At 40.5% G+C, this 17,278-nt stretch overlaps 1 protein-coding gene across 1 annotated transcript in view; it reads right to left on the bottom strand.

Moving 5' to 3' along the window:
- The window catches only part of LOC311147237 (kelch-like protein 14), a gene marked incomplete at both ends in the record, with an annotated part of 58,153 nt that extends 48,807 nt beyond the window's left edge, over positions 1–9,346 (bottom strand). The window contains 2 exons of the mRNA XM_084183899.1: positions 4,553–4,674; positions 8,466–9,346. Of these exons, the coding sequence (XP_084040025.1) occupies positions 4,553–4,674; positions 8,466–9,346 (1,003 nt within the window). The remainder of the gene's footprint in view (positions 1–4,552; positions 4,675–8,465) is intronic.
- Between the last annotated feature and the right edge of the window lie 7,932 nt (positions 9,347–17,278).

Raw genomic sequence — 17,278 nt, 5'->3', positions numbered from 1 at the left:
CAATCTAACAGAGCTTGAGAGGATCTGCAGAGAAGGATGGGAGAAACTCCACAAATACAGGTGTGCCAAGCTTGTAGCGTCATACCCAAGAAGACTCGAGGCAGTAATCGCTGCCAAAGGTGCTTCAACAAAGTACTCAGTAAAGGGTCTGAATACATACGTAAATGTAATATTTCAGTTTATTATTATTAAGAAATTCCCCAAATTAACTTTTAAGAGGGCACACCTGTTAATTGAAATGCATTCCAGGTGAAGCTGGTTGAGAGAATGCCAAGAGTGTGCAAAGCTGTCATCAAGGCAAAGGGTGGCTATTTGAAGAATCTCAAATAGAAAATATATTTTGATTTGTTTAACACCTTTTTGGTTACTACATGATTCCATAAGTGTTATTTCATAGTTTTGATGTCTTCACTATTATTCTACAATGTAGAAAATAGTAAAAAAAATAAAGAAAGAAAAACCCTTGAATGAGTAGGTGTGTCCAAACTTTTGACTGGTACTGTATATTTACAACAAAAATATATGGGGGATTGGAAATGATGCAGACAATTACATTGATGGAAGCCACAATATATCTGCAATATTAAAGCTGATTTATGAGAAAATAACTAACGACCAGCCCGCTTGAGTAGCAATTTAAGAATGCAAAAAAACGAATTGACAAATTATTTGTATTCTGTCCCCAATTTCAATCTTGTCTCATCTCCATCCCCAACAGGCTTGGGAGGTGAAGGTCGAGTCATGCGTCCTCCGAAACATGACCCGCCAAACCACGCTTCTTAACACCCTCCCGCCTGCAGGCGCCCAGCTCGCCACAAGGAGTCACTATAGCACGATGTTCCAAGTAAAGCCCCCCCCCCGGCCAAACCCTCCCCTAACCCGGACGACGCTGGGCCAATTGTGCGCTGCACTATGGGACTCCCAATTGCGTCCGGTTGTGATACAGGCCGGGATCAAACCCGGGTCTGTAGTGACGCCTCTAGCACTGGCAATGCAGTGCCTTAGACAGCTGCGCCACTCGAGAGGCCACAAATTTACTTTAAAAATTATTATTATAATAATTTAATGAAAAAATGACAATATTTTTATAAATATGTTGGCAACCGTATTATAAAAGCAATAAGGCCCTCGAAGCCGTGGATTATCGTGTGATAACTCCCTCCTAAGCGCTGTTTCCCCGGCCCTCGGCTTAGTCGGGAGTTATCACACGATAATCCCCGGGTTCTCATGCCTTATTGCTTAAGTATACGTAGATTTTATTCCCAGTGGCGACCCAGAACATATCCCAGTCCGCGTGATCAAAACAATCTTGAAGCATAGATTCCTGCTTAAATTTCTTCCTATAGTTGTCTAGTGAGTTCTGCTCATAGTAAAAAAAACACCTGATACTGTAAAAAAACAAAAAAACAGTAATACATTGAGGGTAAATTAGACGGTACTTTGATGTGAAAGTGAGGATATCTTTACTGCCTCCATTAAGGGGTAAAGGTAATAACATACTCAAAACAGTGGTTTTACTATCCATAACACATGTTCAAGTTGGCTAATTAATTTGATCAGGGATCATGATGTTGATAGATGTTGATATCAAATTATTTTTCAATTAATTGTCCCCTAACTTACCACTGGAGCCTAAACAGTAAGACCACTATGGGGCAGAAACCCAGTCCCTTAGAATTGGCCTTGCCTTAGCTTTACAGTAAGCTCTCAGACTCACTAGAGGGAGTTAGATACCTCGCATAGAAACACGCTTGGTCGGGGTCGACTGAATAACTCAACGGCAACTGCATCAACCAACGTTGCGTTACTACTGCCATCTAACATCATTAGTGTTGCATCCCACCGAATTGCATTCTTTTGTTCAGTACTGTGCTTAGATAAATACTCATTTTTGAAGCCATGAGGTGTTAATGCAAGGTTGACTCAGGTACTGTAGAATCAGGCCGTGGACAGACAGTCACTACTTTAACTGAGCCACTGTCTTTGTCTTACTTTCTCTCCCTGCTTCTTCATGGTGCTATAGGTACACTAGATGGCAAGCAAGTGATCCTCTAGTTTCTAGAACAGACGAGCTGCAGTGATCTGACCCGATGAGAGGGATCAGATTCTCCTTAAATTGTGTTGATAAATGTCTTAATCAAACGCTGTCCTTCTCAGGCTTTGCCTTATTGAAAAGTTATGATTGAATGTTAATAATCCTCTTATTCCACATCCAATGTGTAGCAGCTCCATCAGGTGGCCATCGATGTGTTACGTTAAGGGGATGATTTTGCAGTTTTGTCCTTCACTCGGACATGGACCATTTGAGTGTTAACTTTTAGTTTTGAATAATGGTAATCCCCATTGACCTTTTAGTTGTTTTACACTGTTTTACATATCGATGAGTTTTAATGAAAAAAAAATGTAAACAGTGAAATATCAATTGGGCTGTAAGTCATTGTGTATGCATACCTGTTTTTCGATAACACGTATGACAAAATCAAAGGCAAATGTTAAAATACCATTAATATAACACTTAATAGAGCAGACATTTAACTTGTTGAGTATTGACAGACAGTAGACAGGTGGGTAATATTTGGAAACACTACTACAATTCTATCTAGCTACAGATGGTATGTGTTAAAATGGTATCATGTTACATGATCCTCGCACCACCAAACCAGGACCAGAAATAACTATGGGCACAAAGTGAGTGTTGTTTGTGTGTTGTCTGGGAAGGGAACCCAGAGAGCAGTTGTGACAAATAGACAATAAAGTTGTATTGTATTGTGAGAATAGAGAGTATACAGGGTCTGTGACAGCATAGGCCAGTTAATATATATGAATGGAGAGACATTAGTGAGAGATGCTCCCCGCCAGACAAGAGGACAACAACTCAATAGACACCGAAGATGATAATGATTATGATGACGATGATGATGCAAAGGACAGATAAGGTTTTCCATTAGCACTTGTTTGATCTTTGGAATGTAGCAAGAATATAGTGGTGTATCTCAAAAGGTCAACATAGTCAGGTGAGACAGAGCATATAACACTATATCTTGAGTCAAGTACTGTAATAGAAAGCTTGTTCTTTGTATTTGCAGAAAATCATTTGTTTGTGTTCTGTGCACATTATATATTCTGGTAGAGTTCTATCATCAACTATATGCCATAAAATCGATATAATTATGAATTGTCAATTATGAAATTCATTGTCAACGCTGCGGGAAATTTTTTATTAAAACATATTATTGGGCAAAAAATACCCACAAAATAATATTTTGCCTTTGCAAGGTTTTTCAAGATGTTCATGCATGTCCAACTACCAAATTGTTTTATCAGCTTGGAGGGATGTTTTCTCTTTCCATCTCTCTACTATCTATCAGGCATATTCAATATTTCATAATTATATATTATAACTTAATATTATTGTATTTTAAAGCAGCTGGACAGTGACATGTAATTCTATCATGTTAAATCTACACCCCACTAGATTATTAGATTAATATAAATCTGGCCATGCATCTTTGCCAAGAGATTTCAGCAAAAACAAGGGAACCCAGGCATGGTGGTGTGACTGTAAAGCCACGCTCTGTTTTAAAACCGTACATTAAAAGTGATAGTGATACATCATTACCTCTAGGATTTAAGGAACTCCTTTCTTCTTTCCCTCATTTTACCTGGAAATTAACCTGTGCTAAAGGCAAAACCTCAGGAACGTTCAACTTGAAATAAACCACTTCTTAAAATCTTGTCATTGATTTGTAGTTGAAATCTGGTTAACTTATTATGTTGATTACTTTTTGTGAATTCAACCCAAAAATCGATTAAAGGGACATTTCACAATTAAACAACTTAATGTTCATTATCGCCAGCACCACCACAACATCAACATATGTGAAAACTGTGTATTTCTATGTTTTGTTGTCAAAAAGATGCACATCAGATTATGTTAAAAAAAATACAAAAAATAAAAAAATTAGAAACATTTTTGATATAATCTGGTGTGCATCATGTGACTTTAACCAACTATAGGCAGGCAAAGGTTAGTAAAGTAAAAAGCATGAGCTTTTTTTGTAGAGGTTCTGACTAACAGAGAGTAAACAGTATAGAAGTAAAGAAAGAAAGTCGCAGTCTACAGCAGGGCTCTTCAACTCCGGTCCTGGAGGACTGAAACACTTCATCCTCTCCTAATTAGGGCTTGATTCAGACCAGGGACACCAGGTTAGTTAAATTAACTACCAGGTAGAAACAAAACACAAAAGTGTTTCGGCCCTCCAGGACAGGAGTTGAAGAGCCCTGCTCTACAGTATATATGCTCCCAACAATTTAATGGGTAAACCTAACCAACGCTGATGATGTCATCAGAAACACTTATCTTCCTCTATAATTTTGAATACAAAACATAGAAACCCTCCGTTTTCAAATATGTTAATGATGGGGTGGTGCTGGAGATGATGAATATGAAGTAGAAAAATGTGTATGTTGACACGTTGGTATGTTGATTCCTCTTTATTAAATAAGCTTATAACGGAAGGAGCATTGGGTAAAAGATAGGGTTCCTACTCACTTGTGAGGATCTTCCATGTCTTCTTCTCGTCATCGTAGTATTGGACCAGATTACTGGGGAGTCGATCGGGTCCAGGGGGCAAGCCACCCACCAACAACAGCATCCTCTTATTGGAACGAATCCTGGAGTAAAGTGGGTGTGGAGGTGTTGAGGGTTTGGGGTGTGGAGGGGGTTGGGGTGTGGAGGTGTTGGGGTATGGAGGGGGTGGAGGGGTTGTGGTGTGGAGGTGGGTTAGGGTATGGAGTGGGTTGGGTTGGGTTGGGGGGGACAAGAGCCGGGAAACAGATTACATAACAGATATAGAATAAATAAAACAACCACTTGCAAACATAAACACAGAGAGAACCCTTTTTGTTTAGTAGTAAGCCAACTGTAACTACTCCCAACAACTTCATTGTGTTGGTAGTCATTGAATTGTAGCCCATGTACAGTGCATTCGGAAAGTATTCAGACCCCTTCCATTTTTCCACATTTTGTTACGTTACAGCCTTATTTTGAAATTGATTCAATAAAAAAAGTCCTAATTAATCTACACACAATACCCCATAATGACAAAGCGAAAACACGTTTTTAGAAATGTTTGCAAATGTATTCAAAAGAAAAAACATTAATATTTTATTTACATAAGTATTCAGACCCTTTGCTATGAGACTCGAAATTGAGCTCAGGTGCATCCTGTTTCCATTGATCATCCTTGAGATGTTTCTACAACTTCATTGGAGTCCACCTATTGTAAATTCAATTGATTGTACAGGCACACACCTGTCTATATAAGGTCCCACAGTTGACATTGCATGTCAGAGCAAAAACCAAGCCATGAGGTCAAAATAATTGTCCATAGAACTCCGAGAGGATTGTGTCGAGGCACAGTTCTAGGGAAGGGTACCAAAAAATGTCTGCAGCATTAAAGGTCCCCAAGAACACAGTGGCCTCCATCATTCTTAAATGGAATAAGTTTGGAACCACCAAGACTCTTCCTAGAGCTGGCTGCCCGGCCAAACTGAGCAATCGGGGGAGAAGGGCCTTGGTCAGGGAGGTGACCAAGAACCCGATGGTCACTCTCACAGAGCTCCAGCGTTCCTTTGTGGAGATGGGAGAACCTTCCAGAAGGACAACCATCTCTGCAGCACTCCACCAATCAGGCCTTTATGGTAGAGTGGCCAGACGGAAGCCACTCCTTAGTAAAAGGCACATGAAAGCCCGCTTGGAGTTTGCCAAAATTCACCTAAAGGACCCTCAGACCATGAGAAACAAGATTCTCTGGTCTGATAAAACCAGGACTGAACTCTTTGGCCTGAATGCCAAGCGTCACGTCTGGAGGAAACCTGGCACCATCCCTACGGTGAAGCATGGTGGTGGCAGCATCATGCTGTGGGGATGTTTTTCAGCGGCAGGAACTGGGAGAATAGTCAGGATCGAGGGAAAGATAAACGGAGCAAAGTACAGAGAAATCCTTGATGAAAACCTGCTCCAGAGGGCTCAGGACCTCAGACTGGGGCGAAGGTTCACCTTCCAACAGGACAACGACCCTAAGCACACAGACAACGCAGGAGTGGCTTCTGGACAAGTCTCTGAATGTCCTTGAGTGGCCCAGCCAGAGGCCAAATTTGAACCCGATCGAACATCTCTGGAGAGACCTGAAAATAGCTTTGCAGCGACGCTCCCCCTCCAACCTGACAGAGCTTGAGAGGATCTGCAGAGAAGAATGGGAGAAACTCCCCAAATACAGGTGTGCCAAGCTTGTAGCGTCATACCCAAGAAGACTCGAGGCTGTAATCGCTGCCAAAGGTGCTTCAACAATGTACTGAGTAAAGGGTCTGAATACTTATGTAAATGTCATTATGCTTTGTCATTATGGGGTATTGTGTGTAGATTGATGAGGGGAAAAAATGATTTAATCAATTTTAGAATTAGGCTGTAACGTAACAAAATGTGGAAAAAGTCAAGGGGTCTGAATACTTTCCGAATGCCCTGTAACTGTATTCTATTTGGAAGATTTAGATAACAAAATAATGTTCCACATCATGGAGAAAAGTCCATATTGGCCAACACTATATGAGCTATATAGATCATAGCTGTAACATCTTAACGATCATGTGAATTTACATGATAATACTTCCTATGTATTTGGTAATAACATTGTTATTAATATTGTAACCTCTAAATACAGAAAATCGGCTTTGTAATATCACAGCTGTTTCTTATCTGAATTTATGATAAAGCTTTCAATGGCTTGTTTTTCATACGGTTTCTTTCTAAAGGGGGTTTACAGCTTAAAAATATCTGTTCAATTAGGTGTGAACTCATCAGAACTTTTCTACAGGGTGCCATACAGTGAGGCAAATAATATTATGACTGGGCAATACACAGTAGATCAACTACTACATAAAATGTTGCTATTCCATTGGCAAAGACTCTCCATGTGACAGTTCTGAGCCAATTGTGCAGCATATTCTTGAGCTGTGGGGTTGGTTTGTGAAACACGATTTCAGGGCCACATACTTTACTGTACATTGAGTCCAGTCATCTAATTAAGTTCAATGCAATTAAACAACTAACCACAAAGTAACAGTCGTTTTAACAACATGCCCATTAATTCCAGGCATTTGCATCATTCTCGTTTTACGATTGACTAAATGACCGCCCTCTCATGCATCCATTTGGATACTGGCCGACTCGTGTTTTGGGGGTTATTCTCATATGCAAATGGCCACTAGACATAGATAAGGCTAATTAATTGAGCGGAGAGAAACAGTGGATTGTGATATTAATGAGCAGTCTAGATCCTAGATCTGTGCTGTATCTGGACCCATCTATGGGTATCTCACTCTACTAGGCAATGGTTACATGCTACAGCACATGCAGGCCCTCTCCATTGCACATAACATTTTATTGGATTTCCACTTTATGTGCTCCATAAAGATATTGTGAGAAAGAAATAGTGAAATTACCCATGCCGTAAATTACACTGGTAAATAAATAATACCCCACAAGTGCAAGATAATTGTTGATTTCTATTTTCTACAATACTGTGAGAATATTTTTCCAATCATATAGCCTACTGTTTCTGAATGAAGCAGATAATGTTAGACAAATATAAAAGTCAAAATTGCTCCATAATATTTTAGACTTATAATAACTAAGTTGTTTTCTGTAAACAACAGCAGCATAAAGCCCTACCAATCAATCATCTTCCTGTCAACTCCTGTCCATTAACTATCTCTGAAAATGCTCATCATGACAAACAGACCATGACAAGCATCCCTGGCCATGCAGTACTGTATGTCCCATGGTTGTGTACTGTAGGTGAGGCAGACCAAGCAACTATCCTGAGTATGGATCACTCAGAACTATAACTCTATAACCCATGAGTTGTTTTCCTGTCCTTGCTAATAAATAAATATACCTACTGGTTGTGTATAAATAGGTTATACGTTATAGGTGATATCTACCCAGGTTATGTCAATAAAAATGTTCATGTGCTCTTATGTCATATTTTTATAAGTGTGCCTATGTTTAGTTATGAGTGACCTATATATTTTTGGAATAATGTGATAACTGTTATTTCAGAAGAAATGCCTGAATGTACTGTACAACTATCTGCCTATTGACTAAATGTATGTACCTCCATCTTTTCAGCACTTAAAACCTTTACAGAGAAAAAAACATTTTACAGAGAGTTAACTAAATTCTATAGTGTAGCGTTGGAATTGAGATGGTATGCAAAATAAGGTAGACCATTCTAAAGCATCCTCACTAACCCTAACCTTATGCAAGTATGCAGTATGTAGTACCTTTACTAACCTTTGTCCTATTCCAATGACTTCTTACACACCGCTCCTAACCCTTATTTGTGTGTGTGTGTGTGTGTGTGTGTGCGCGCGTGTGTGCGTGTGTGTGTGCGTGTCCTCACCTGCTGGCTGTGGTCTGCCTGCAGTGCTGTCTGAAGGGCATCAGGTGGTAGTTCATGGCGTCCATCAGCAACTTCTGGCACACCGGGTCACTCCTCATGAAGTCAACCGACTGCACCCTCTCCACCAGCTCTGGGGCCGGGATGAGGGCGAAGCGCAGCCTCTTCATCAGGTCCGGGGCGTAGTGCATGCGAGTCTCCCGGTCATGCTCCAGCCAGAGGACCGACATCTGGAAGAGGGCCAGCTCCGACTCCACCGGGGGCGGCAGAGCATCCAGCATGGCGCACATCTCCTCAAAGTTCAGCAGCAGCACATCTTCCACCAGGTACTTGTTGGCCAGCTTCTTGGTCTCGTCCAAGCCGTGCAGAGCCGCGATCTTGCAGATCTGCTTGTAGTTCTGCACAGAGATCTGGTCGTTGAGGAACTGCACGCTGAGCTTGGTGATCTGGGGGACATTGAGGATCTTGCTGACCGAGAGCACCTCTTCCACAGTGTCCAGGGAGAGAGTGACATTGGCAGTGTACAGGTACTCCAGCACTAGCCGTAGTCCGATGGAGGAGCAGCCCTGAAGGACCAGGTTGTTGATGGGCCGGGGGCTGGCCATCAGCTTGTCATCGGGGGAGGAAGACGGGGTACCACTGCTCCCCTGGTCTTTGTTGTTGTTGGTCCCCTCGTTGTTGAGCATATGACTGCTGGAGAAGAGAGACCTGAAATACTGAGAGCAGGACGCCAGCACGGCTTTGTGGCAGTAGAACTGCTGTCCCTGGGCAGTGAGAGTCACATCACAGAAAAGCTGTTTCCTCCATAGTAGGTTGAGCCCGTGCAGCAGGGTGTCACTGTGTGTAGGGTCAAAGGTGGAGGTTCTATCGCCAGATCTGGACATGACTTCCTGACTGTTAACGCCACCTAGGCAACAAATACACCACGCAAGCCATTTAGCCTACCTCTAGCCCATGTATTTGTGAATAACATAACATTATATAATCATTGCAATCAGGATGGAATTGTCTCTAATACCTTCACGTTACACCGAGCATTTTGGTTAAATGGTGGATATGCATACGACTGAACCAGTAAACCGTCATGCTGCTCCCTCCGATATTATTCTACAGTGAACAATATGGTTCAGTCCGGTATCATTTGAACTTTGGCTCAGGTCGGAAGAGAAAACAAAACGTATAGTCCCAATAATGTGCCATTCCTTTGCTATGTTCAGTCTTTCAAGACAAGATCATTTTAAATGGACGCTGCTGTTTGAAGCGCACTGTCAAAACAAAATATGATAGGAGATGCTGCAGCGCCTTATTCTCTTCGATAACGCAACTTAAGTTGTTGGATAAGAGGAAAAGGCAACCCCTATGGTGCCGTGCACGGATTCTATGCAGCATTCAGCTAACACTTATCGTTCTCCTCTTATCTTGCTGCACTCCCACAATGAGGACATTTACACATCCACAAATGCACGCACGGAGTGATACAAAAGCAATTAGTTTGTCCCTCACACAGCCGACATCATCACTGTGCGTGTGCGTTTTCCCTTATACCTGAGTTACGACTATTCAGACGTGAGTATCGGAAATTATTCATTCAATGCAGATATCCAACAAATATAAATGAAACACGCACATGTGTATGTTGTTGTACAACGCTAAACATGCATTTACTATATGAAATGTGTTTGTAAACTTGATATAAGCGTCCTGTACTACCTTGTTTCGTAGTCGCCACATTCTCTAAAGCGCCTGTCACAACTAAATGATGTGAGCAGCTTGCTTGAGAACAAGCCAAACTTACCTGACTTATGGTCTTGACAAAAAAGAAAGTAAAGCTTTAGGTTCCCAATATTCTCACTTGGCTTTCCTTTGTTCTCCTTTCCTTTAGATGTATTCCTTTCCTTTAAAAGTCTATGATCGTTGCCTCAAAATAATCATTGACTCCAACTCATAAAGTCACTATTTCAGGTTATTTGTTGACGTTGATCATTTGTTCTTCTGAATTAACAAGAAGTGTGTGAGTGTGTGAGAGGGAGCTGTGCTTTCTGCAAGAGAAGAAGAAGAAGAAATATACGTGTGACAAATTATGCTACCAAGAAACAACACATCATTATCCTTGGGCCTGGGGCTCAGTGAGTCGTAACGAGAGTAATAGGAAATCCACGGTTGGGGAGAGAAACGGTCGTGCATGGCCGGTGGAGAGAGACCATGCAGGGGTATGGATGCTGGAGAGACTCGCAAAATTATGGCTCAAGGCTATTGTAAAAACTGCCGAGCGTAAATGACTGCGATTTCAAACATCTATGGAAGAAAGAAAAGAGAAAGGGGGAGAAAAACCGAGTCTTTCCCTTGCTGTTATAGAGAGAACCGTCAAGTTTTAGTGCGCATTGCTAATTAGTCAATTTCTCTCTGCCTTCACAGCCCGACGACTTTGCTGCTGAGCTGAAACTGCTAATTTCTGGGACCAGCCTTTTTTTGGCTGTGAACTGGATGGATGAATGGCTTGTCTCGCACAAATGACAAAAAGGCTGCCTTAATCTCCATCGCCAAAATAACCCCTCATCTCATTCTGCTCCTGCTAGTCCTTCAAAAGATGCTCTATACAAACTTTAGTGGTTTATATGCATCACATTTGGACATAGAGTATCATATGACATATATAATATTATAAATTATAAATTATAAAACATATTTTTCTATGTTTGACAAAATCATGTTCTGGGAGCATAAGGTCATCATTCCAATAACCAGCCACATTGTATCAACTTAAGTTGCTATGCATAAAAACAGCCATTATATTACTATTTTATCATCTAAAAGCAGAACTTAACTATCAGATACTTGTAGCTTGATAGACTAATTAATGTGGCATGAACATAGTCAAACTGTAGGCCTACACAATAGAAAGGAATGAGTGTAATATGAACCGGACCCACATGATCATCGTGTGTGGATAGGCTTGATGTAGATAGATACTCTTTCTATATATTCCTCCTACACATCACTACAAATAAGCCCATACAAAGTAGGCCTCAACCTATTTTGACAGCATTTGTAAATAATTTCACCTTATAGTAGGTGTACAGATGCACTGTCAACTTTAATTAAGACACACTACATATCTGTCTGGTATTTGGTCTTTTATAACTCATATTCAGGTGGGTCAATTAGTCAACCATCTTCAAGGCCACAATAAAGGAGCTCCTGATCATATCCACTGTTATAAACATCTTACATATAAATATCTTAAAAAGCCATACATAATTCTGTTTTGAAAGTATTGTTATAACACTACACGTATCTTGGGAGGTAACATCTTATGTCCAGAACTGTCTGGTCCAACTTTTTGGTGTTACCATTATGTGGTTTTAGTGTCACTCAATACATGTGGTACCATATCTTATCACATACAATTGCCTATACTATCTTATCACATACAATGAAATTGTCATTCTTAATTGACTATTTTTTATTTTATTTTTTTATTTCACCTTTATTTAACCAGGTAAGCCAGTTGAGAACAGGTTCTCATTTACAACTGCGACCTGGCCAAGATAAAGCAAAGTAGTGCAATAAAAACAACACAGAGTTACATATGGGGTAAAAAAAAACATAAAGTCAGAAATACAACAGAAAATATATATACAGTGTGTGCAAATGTAGCAAGTTATGGATGTCTCATCACAATTGTCATATTGAGGGGCTATACGTAACAAAGCAAGTCAATCAAACATGTCTTTCACACAAAGTAAACGGTGAAAACAAAGCATTCAAGCAAATCAATTTCAAATCTGTTAAAGCATTTATTAGGTTGGACTGAACTGTCAATTAAATAAAGAGCTCAATTGGAGCAAAAACCTGCACATCCAGGGGTCCCCTGGGACCAGAACTGACAGATACCTCCTCACAAGTTCTAAAATGACAGATAGGGATAAATAGGCTTGTTCACATACTATGAAATAGAGTAACACCACAGGCAACCATCAGATAATAGCAGGCCACACAAACAGTGGGTTATAACGTTGATCAAATTCAAGCCTTCTTGATGCCTTTTGATGGTTGAATGTTTGACAACAGGACAGTACCACTTCTCAACCAAGTGTGGTGTATAGATCATGTTATTACCAGAGCCATTTGGTCTTGTAAAATGTAACAGACCATCTGAGCATCCTGTGTACTCATCTGGTGCTTTGGCTCTACATGTTTCAAGCAAAGTCCATCACTAGATATTGTTAAATGAATTTGTGTTTTATCAAGTTAAAACACAATCGTTTTGATTATACTTCAACCTTTCCAAAGGACTTAACATACAGTATAATTGCATTCTAGTACCTAGCTATAATCCATTTTGTGGTATGTCTGGGACTGTAATGTTTGCAAAAGATAATACAACAGTCAATTAGGATGGCATTACCCAAGTCTCCGGCGAGCCATTCTAGTGCTATGAAATGACAATTTCGAACTCTTTCAGCTATTTGTAGAAACTCAGTCTCCTGAGGCCACTGGTCTTCAAATTGCAGGGCATTTATATGGTGGTAGGTTGTTGCAGTGTGGCTAGGGGGAGGGAGGGGGGTCGGTCATCAGATAAGAGAAGAGTTTCTGGACTAATTAAACCCGTTGAGACAGAGAATCACAGTACAGTGATTTACAACTCTCTCTATACCAGTTAACCCAACTCATATTTATCTGTCACATTCACATTAGATACACTGTACCGTATGTATTCCTTGAAGAGGAAATTACAATATATTTTATGGAACGTAATTAAAAAATATGATTGAACACTAATTCTACTCTGTTATCAAACAAAAGCAAAATGCTTATACAACCACCTCAAGACATAAATACAATATATACTTACTTCTGTTGACCGGAGTTGACTTGCTTATGTACTGCTTATGTATGGACTATGAATGTGTTTTGAGTTTAGTGTGAGGTCTAAGGCTAGGGTTAAGGTTAAGGTTAGGACTAACCATAGTAGTGGTTTCCAGTCCTGGTCATTGAGAACCACGGGGTGTGCAGGCTTTTGTTCCAGCTCAGCTCACCTGATTGAAATAATCAACTAATTATCAAGACCTTGATTTGTGGAATATATTCTGTTTGTGCTAGGCTGAAAGAAAAGCTGACACCCTGTAGCTGTCAAAGACCAGGGTTGGTGCCCACTGCCCTACTACATAGAGTATATGCAAAGAAAGAAAACATATTTAGTGTGAAATATGTAGGAATAGTTAAGAAATGTGAATACGATACGCTTTGTGCATTTCTACAAAATGTGAACTAAGCTATTTATTTTTGTTAAAGATATCACTAAATATATTGACATGCAATGTCAATAATTGAAATAACATTGTAGTGATAGGCATATCAACAACAATACAGGGAACTGCTAAATGATTTCAGCCTAGAATAAACAGATAAAAGATTAGAGCATTTAATCTAATCAATCCAATGAAACAAAACATGGAGAATCTATCTGGAAGTTATAGCATAGCAAAGTCTACCAAGCATAATTCATTTTGCTGGCTGCAGTAGCAGCAGAGGGTATGCTAAGATAGAAAGTATTATTTTCCTAAATGGAAGGTGTCAGATGGTCACGGAAATGTGATCGGCTGTTCAAGATCACTGCTTCCCATCTGCAATTTGTGACGTGTGAAAGATTCAGCCCAAATGTGCTCACAAACCGGAAATCCTCAGCACTTTCTCTTATCATGGAAAAGCAAGATAACCAGCTGTTTACAGATCACAGAACATATCATATTAATATCATGGAGAGGGTGATATCATCTTGTTTGTAAAAAATATTTTGTTAACTAAGTGTGGTGGTATGGCAACCTTGGATCAGAGGGAAAGTTCTAATTTATAGATTTTACATGTAAGTGTTTTAGGTTAAATACTTTATATTCCTTTCTCCAAAAATCTTTGGAAAATGAATAAAATATGAAGATATTGCCATGCGAAGCACATTTCTAATATCTCATTATGTGGCAAAATGTATGTACACCATTTTTTTGTGTTTGATCACCAACGCTATCCCTTTTAACGTGCACAAATTATACACATCAAATAGTAATTTCATACAGAATATCTGCTGTACATAACATGTGTACAATTAATTTTTTATGATCAGTTACTAATGATTTAACAGCTTTCACTGACAATACGATAGCAACTGCAGTCTTTCCCAAGTGTAACCTCAAATTACCTCTGCACCTGATGTCTGTCTACTGTAAACTCAAGCACTTTTCCTCTTCATTTAATCACTGTAGGCTTTCATTTTATCTGATAAGAGTTTCACTACTGTTGGAGTGATATTGTTAGTGTGAGTAAAGGAAATTAAAGATATAGTGGGGGACAAATACAGTTCATGGTCAAATTCACTGCTCCAGAACCTTATACATTGTTAACTGTCTCCGACACCAGTTTTACCAGTTTAATCATCTCCACTCTGCACAGTCTAGTCACAAAAACAGCAGGTGGAATTTGCTGGAGACAAAACTATTCCAGTTATAAAAAAGTCAGTTATTGGCCTGCTCCGTTATTGAAAATATCCATAACCATGGGAAGGAAGTCCATCATTTACAGAGTGAAAGGTTCTGTTGTCTGTACAGCACCAGCTGCTAATTCTTCACTGTAAGGAGAAAGTAAAGCTGTGATCTATATAAAATGATAAACTCCTCTAATATGTGAACAACTACAGTACAGGTTTTATATCAGTGCAAAGTTAGTGTTAGTACTCATCCAAAGTCTACTGTGTATTAATTCTAGTGCTGTCATTGGTAATTCTGGGACCATGGAGAGGGCCTGCTGCTGCTTTTTGAAACCCCCAGATCCTCACACATGGCGGAGTGTAGGCACCACAGACACAGACACGGCTCACAGAGTCAGCCAGCAGCCGGGAGGTGAGCAGAGAGAACAGGCGGTGTCCCCTCCAGAGTGAGCACAGGAGCGTACGTGTGTGTGTATGTGAGAGAGAGAGCGAGGCATTCTCAAATGACAAAAGGAGAGTGGATGAGCGATAGAGGAGGGAAAGAGGGAGGGGAACGGGAAGTGACACGGAGGGAGGAAGGACTCACCTAGGGAGAGGCTACTGGGACAGGAAAAGGTATGGTGGAGACTGGAGAGGACACCAAGGTGTGGAGGACAGGGCACAAAATGTGCCAACCAAAGCCACGGTGGTGTAGACTAGAGTGGTGTGTGGGGGCTGGAGGGTGGGGGAAGTAAGGGGGTGCCAATGTGCAGTCTCCCCCGCGTGATGCATCTACCTTCAGGGTGGCAGCAGGCGTGGAGTGGGGTGCGGTGGAGCGAGCACAGGCTCAGTGGCGCGGTCACCTAGGGACGCTGGAGCTGCTGTTGCACGACTGATAGTTATTCCTTGGGAGAGTTGTAAGATGAGCCCCATTGTATTAGCAAACCCCTCACTACCCCACCCAAAATTGTATCAATGCTGTTGAGCTATGAAAGTCTTTTTTTAAGGGGTGCAAAGAAAATGTGGTATCTGCAAAACAAATGTTGTATTTTTTTAACCAAATGATATAATCAATAACTTTAATGGAAAATACAGTCCAGTCCATACAGTATGAATGTAAATTAAAACCATAGCAGTATGAAAGGGGATGTATAGCATAATTTGCTATCCTAAAGCAAAGTTTGGCTGTGATACAGAACAGAACTGATGTAGTCATATAAAATATAACACCCATAGTAAATGCTCTTGGCACCGAGGACCTTACACATGATTCCATATTGATTCGAAAAATTCTCAGACATTAAGCCTTTTAATCTTTTTTCTCTCGCAGTTCTATCTTTTAGAATATTCTCTGTGTCTAATATGGTCAGCACTTCCAATTATTCACTCCACTGACAAGTGAAACAAATGGGGACCAACCAGTGCATTCTGTATTATCTACACCCCTTGGATTCCCCAACAATAATTAATACAATGGAAACCACGGTTACCAACCCCGATGACATAAGCTAAACAACATAAGCTCTCCCATTTAGAAGAGCTCTTGAAAGAGAGGAAACTACTACTTCCAGCTACATGTGAGGTCATAGCTGAGGATGTAGTCACCACACAGTCCATGAGGTCATCCTAGCTGATGATGTAGTCACCACAGTCCACAGCACGGATGGACAGGCATGCTCAGTCTGGTTTCCGATAATTAGAATGGATATACAGTGCCTTCGGAAAGTATTCAGACCCCTTTACTTTTCTACATTTTGTTACGTTACAGCCTTATTCTAAAATGGATTCAATAAAAAAAAAACTCTTAGCAATCTACAAACAATACCCCATAATGACAAAGCAAAAAACAGGTTTTTAGAAATTTTTCCAAATGTATTAAAAATCAAAAACAGAAATATCTTATTTACATAAGTATTCAGACCCTTTGCTATGAGACTCAAAATTGAGCCCAGGTGCATCCTGTTTCCATTGATCATCCTTAAGATGTTTCTACAACTTCATTGGAGTCCACCTGTGGTAAATTCAATTGATTGCACATGATTTGGAAAGGCACACAACTGTCTACATAAGGTCCCACAGTTGACAGTGCATGTCAGAGCAAAAACCAAGCCATGAGGTCGAAGGAATTGTCCGTAGAGCTCTGAGACAGGATTGTGTCGAGGCACAGATCTGGGGAAGGGTACCAAAAAATGTCTGCAGCATTGAATGTCCCCAAGAACACAGTGGCCTCCATCATTCTTAAATGGAAGAAGTTCGGAACCACTCTTCCTAGAGGTGGCAGCCCGGGCCAAACTGAGCAATCGGGGGAGAAGGGCCTTGGTCAGGGAGGTGACCAAGAACCCGATGGTCACTCTGA

Source organism: Coregonus lavaretus (assembly GCF_964263955.1).
Source record: "Coregonus lavaretus genome assembly, chromosome: 19".
In the NCBI taxonomy this organism is placed as follows: Eukaryota; Metazoa; Chordata; class Actinopteri; order Salmoniformes; family Salmonidae; genus Coregonus; species Coregonus lavaretus.
The sequence above is the reverse complement of the archived record's forward strand: the minus strand, read 5'-3'. Positions and strand labels throughout refer to the sequence as shown.